Here is a 5,005-nt window from a genome sequence, read left to right as displayed (position 1 = left end):
ATCTGTAATGAGGTCTGGTGCCCTCTTCTGGCCTGCAGGCATACACACAGAAAAAATACTGTATATATAATAAATAAATATTTTTTTAAAAAATACTGTATTATGGCCTTAGAATTTTGCAAGGAGATTAAAGTTACCATAAAAGGAAAAAAAGGTAAAGAAAGGACTTTTTGAGATGACGAATATATTTGTGGCATTATCAGTGGTCATGATTTCAGAGGTGTTGACTTATCACACATCAAGTTGTATGCACGTGCATGTGTGCGAGCACGCACGTGTGTGTTTGTGTGTGTGTGTGTGTGTGTGTGTGTGCATGTGTGCGTGTGTAGTCTCTACAGTCCTTAAAAATATCAATCTGAGTTGAAGAGATCAGGTCAAAGCACTGGCTACTCCTTGCAGAGAATCCTGGATTCAATTCCCAGCACTGAGATGGCAGCTCACAACCATCTTTGTTAACTGCAGTTCCCAGGAATCTAATATCCTTTTCTGGTCTCAGCAAGTGGTGCACAAACATGTAGACAAAATACTAAAACAGATTAAATAAGAACAGTTTTTAAAAATCCAATTTCATCTTAATGTTTTTTAAATTTTTATTTTATATTATGTGCACATGTATGCTTCTGAATATGTGTGGATGTGTAGGTGTTTGTAGTGCCCTCAGAGGTCAGAAGAGGAAGACATCCCCTAGAATTGGAGAGATGATGTAGGCCAACAAGTGGAACCTCTTAGCCACCTAGTCAACTCCCCAGTACCAAAAAAAGATTTCTTTTTAAAAAAAAGAAATAATGTACAGTAAATAGGTTAAGAAGCTTATACTTTATAAATAAGTAATTGATAAAACAGTAAGTAATTTTCCAGTTCATTTTCCCTCAATAATCTACTATGCTTACAATTAAATCTAAATAATCACTTTGCCATTCTAAATGCAGATATTTTAGTAATGTACACAGTACTTGAAGAAATGCAATGTAGCTAAAACTCTTTTATTAACAAAAGTCACTGCTTCTTTTCTATTCGCTGTAGTACTTTGAACATTCTAAAGAGTTTAAGTTCAGATCCTTCCACTTTAAAAGGACAGCACTCCTGCAATTCACAAAAAATATTAAAAAGTCCGGAAATGTTCAGTGTCAGAACAGAATCTACATTCTCCATGTTTTTGACTCTTGTTCTTAGTTTCAACTACAGCTTAGCAGCATAGTTAGTTATATGTTCACACCAAAAATAAAAATGAAAAATTATTTAAAAAAACCAATTACTAGTAGGATTGTTGATTACATTTTATATGCTCTTTTTAACTCAAACAATAGGAAAGAATATAAGTAAAAGATAGAATCACATTAAAATCATTCCAAAAGAAGTCAAGACCATAGAAGCTATTTTATGTTACTATTGATAAATCTAAAAACTATCAATAGTCATACAGTAACCACGATGTTTTACAAATTGTTTATCATATCCTACCTTGCCAGAGGTTAAAATAAACTTATCAAACACATAATATAGTTCCTGGGAAGGGAGGTTATCATCATCAGTAAAGTCAGAAGGAGCTTCTGTAGCTTTGCAGTTGCAAGAGGTAGCAGATAAGTTGTTGCACACAATCTGATGTGAACTCTCCATCTCTAAATTCGATCTGCAGTCTATTCCAGCAGATTCAGCTCCATCAGGGGACCCAGTGCAATTACACTGGCTGAGTTCCTTTTTTAAAGAAGTTTCTGATGGTGTTAAATCACCTTGTTTCTCAGCTGGTTTTTGCTCTAATTCACTGCCTTCCCTGGCAGTAGAAAGAGATGAAGAATCTTGTCCATGGTCAGCCAAACCTAGTTCATTTACCAACAAACTGTCATTGTCAACAATACATCTCTGTGATGTAAGCTCCATTTCATTATATTTAGCAGATTGATCTCTCTCTGTGTTTACTTTTTCTGTGCTTTCCCCAGGAAGAATGCAACAGTTGGTTGCCATACAATCAGACTTCCCTGGTTTCTTATTGCTTATTTTCCCCTTCTCTTTTTTCTTGAAATCCGCTGTAGATTTATTTCCACCCTTCCTTTGAGGACAGGCAAAATATCGATAAGCTGCCCTGAATCTCTCCACAACATATTCATAAACAAGCTGGCTGTTCAAGCTCCGTGCAACATTCCTCTTGACTGAAAATGGATCTAGTAAAAAGAAAATGATCAATGGCTAAGTTTCTACTAACAAATTATACTTCCATGCTTACACAAACAAATCTTAACTGCTACAATATCAACAGAGAATATGTTCCCAAAGTTTTCTAACCCAGGATCTAAACAAATTCTTAAAAACAGAGCAGAAGAAAGACAAATGTAGTATCTTTGGTTTCTTCCATAAACTCAAAAGCTAAAAGAGAAAATTAATTTATAAGAGAATCACTACAGTCAATTCAAAAATCAGTTTCAATCAAGATATTACTAGAAGCTGTGCCACTCTGTATCCCCATAAGCTGTCACTAAATGAAACCTTTCAAATTCCAGTACTCATATTAACAATTTCATTTCTTCTCATAGTATCTTTTTGAACCAGGATCTCACTCTTATAATCCAAGCTGAAACAAAACTCATTATGGCAATTCTCCTGCCTAAGCCTCCCAAGTGCTATGACTGAAGGCATGAACAACTACATCTGGCTTTTTGTCATAGCATGATTATGTGCTTGGGATTTCATGTGGAACCAATTATCGTTTTCTTTAGCATACCCAAGGGATAAAGTTAGAAACACAGTGTTAGAAGGTGAGGACCACAACACTAAACAGCTCGCATATACAGAGCATATCATCTCACCTTCAATGGCTATTCGTCTTTTAGGCCAGTTTTTGTTTTCTCTTGTTAGAATATCTTGTATCCGAACACATATGACATATTCCTCCAAAGCAAAATCCAGTGTGTAAAATTTTAGCAACTCCAGCCACAACTGTCCCAAGGGTACCTGATTTGGTGCTTCCAATGTTAAAGGAGACTAGAAGAGAAAATACTTTTTATTAAAGTTTCTCAAAACTATAAAATCAGTAAGTTGTTAATTAGAAAAAAATTTAAGTGATTATGTTTTCAAACAGGCATAACAAAGCATTATCAAAAGCAAAAAAAAAAGTCAGTTTGAATTACAGAAATCCAAGGAATTCTGTGTTTTTTCATTAAGCCAGTGACTATCAAGTTTGACTGCACAAAACAATCACCAGGTGAGCATGAAATTCCATATCACTTCTAGGAATCTGATATAACTGATCTGGGATATCTGGACTGATATCCAGAGACTAAGGTCTCTGTATGTGTGAGAGTGTGGGGTGAGAACGCTGTGGATGGAACCCAGGGGCTTGCACAATGTTAAGCAAATGCTCTGCCGCTGAGGTACATCTCCAGTCCTTGTAGTTTTTTTTTGTTGTTTTGCTATTTAATCTTCCTTGTATTTGTTTTATTGACTAGATGTGTGAGCTTGAGACAGAGTTTCACCCTGTAATGCAAACAAGACTGTAGCTCAAGATATAACCTCCCAAGTACTAGAATTACAAGCACCACACCTATTTTTTTTTTTTGAAGCTCTTTGTGAACCTCATGCACAGTCAAGGTTGTAAACTACTGGATAGCTATTACAATTTCATATTGTAAATTACTTTCAAAAATTAAAAATATGTCATTCAGCAAACATTTCTTTAGAACCTACTATGTTCCTGGATTTGTGCGAAGGATATCGTAACAAAGAAAACTCACATTTACACATAACTTCACAGAACACTTCTAAAGCCTAAACCTACATGAACAATTCTACAGCGCAAGAATCTGACTGAAGACCACCTGGTTACTGTGTCTGTGCTAAGAATCTCTCTCTACACAATACTGCTACCCAAAGAAGGAGAGGTCATATCATACAGACTATTAGGACAGAGAAATGATCTTGAGAATTACAGTAAAAATTAAATGTTAAGGTGGGATTTGGGATAATCTTTTAAAAGAAGTCAAGGTTCTTGCCTTCATGGAGCTTATAAGAAGAGAACAAACATGCTTGATAGGTAGACTAAATAATATGTTAGAAGCAGCTAAGTACTATGGGGGGGGATGAGTTGACTATAAAAAAAGGGATGGAAATAAAGGAACAGAAAAAATTAAGTGCTAAACTGAGAATCAGGATCAGTTTTGTTCAGAAATCCTGACCTGATGAAAAGAGAAATGTGTTGTAAGAATAGGGAGCAGACAAACGCACATAACACCAAAGAGTGACTAGCTTTAAAAAGAAAACCATGTGAATTTCACATGGAAGGAGAGAAAGAAAGGAATAAAAGCTGTTTCTGGAGTTTTAAATTGAATGCTTAAAAGGATGAAGCATTATCAACTGATGAAACATGAAAAACTTCCTTCCAAATTTCAGAGTAACATCCAAAGTTCAGTTTAGACATACTTAGATACCTAAAAAGACACTAACTAGGCTCCTACAGATGGCACTAAAAATCAAAAGGATTGGACAGGATCATCTACCACAGGAAAGAAGATATACCAGAAAAAGAGAGATTGGGCTACAGAGATGGTTCAGCAGTTAAAAGCACTGGTTGCTCTTCCAGAGGACCCAGGTTCAATTCCCAGCGTCCACATGGCAGCTCACACCTTTCTGTGACTCCAGTGCCAGCAGATTTGGTTTCTTCACACAGACATACATTCAGGCAAAACACCAACGCACATAAGTAATAATAAATAAATAAATCTTTAAAGAAAAAGAGAGATCATAAAGCAAGCTCATAGCACTTCAACGTTACTAACTGGAGGGGAAAAAAATGAATTAGCAAAGAAAAACCTGAGATGGACTAAACAGCTACAGGTGTCACGGTGTGCTGAAATTATCAACTGGAAAATGTTGCTATTACAAAGATATAATTTTAAGTGACCATAAAATTTAACAAAATAGGGCTGGAGAGATGGCTCAGAGGTTAAGAGCACTGCCTACTCTTCCAAAGGTCCTGAGTTCAATTCCCAGCAACCACATGGTGGCTCACAACCAT

General features: G+C 35.9%; 1 protein-coding gene across 5 annotated transcripts in view; it reads right to left on the bottom strand.

Moving 5' to 3' along the window:
- The window catches only part of Tut4 (terminal uridylyl transferase 4), a 99,470-nt gene that overhangs the window by 50,666 nt on the left and 43,799 nt on the right, over positions 1 to 5,005 (bottom strand). For all 5 annotated transcript variants that reach the window (XM_013348546.2, XM_013348547.2, XM_026781896.1 and 2 more), the window contains exons 12-13: positions 2,802 to 2,976; positions 1,462 to 2,159 (exon numbers count right to left, since the gene is read on the bottom strand). In XM_013348546.2, the coding sequence (XP_013204000.1) occupies positions 1,462 to 2,159; positions 2,802 to 2,976 (873 nt within the window). The remainder of the gene's footprint in view (positions 1 to 1,461; positions 2,160 to 2,801; positions 2,977 to 5,005) is intronic.

Source organism: Microtus ochrogaster, chromosome 10 (assembly GCF_000317375.1).
Source record: "Microtus ochrogaster isolate Prairie Vole_2 chromosome 10, MicOch1.0, whole genome shotgun sequence".
NCBI classification, from domain to species: Eukaryota; Metazoa; Chordata; class Mammalia; order Rodentia; family Cricetidae; genus Microtus; species Microtus ochrogaster.
The sequence above is the reverse complement of the archived record's forward strand: the minus strand, read 5'-3'. Positions and strand labels throughout refer to the sequence as shown.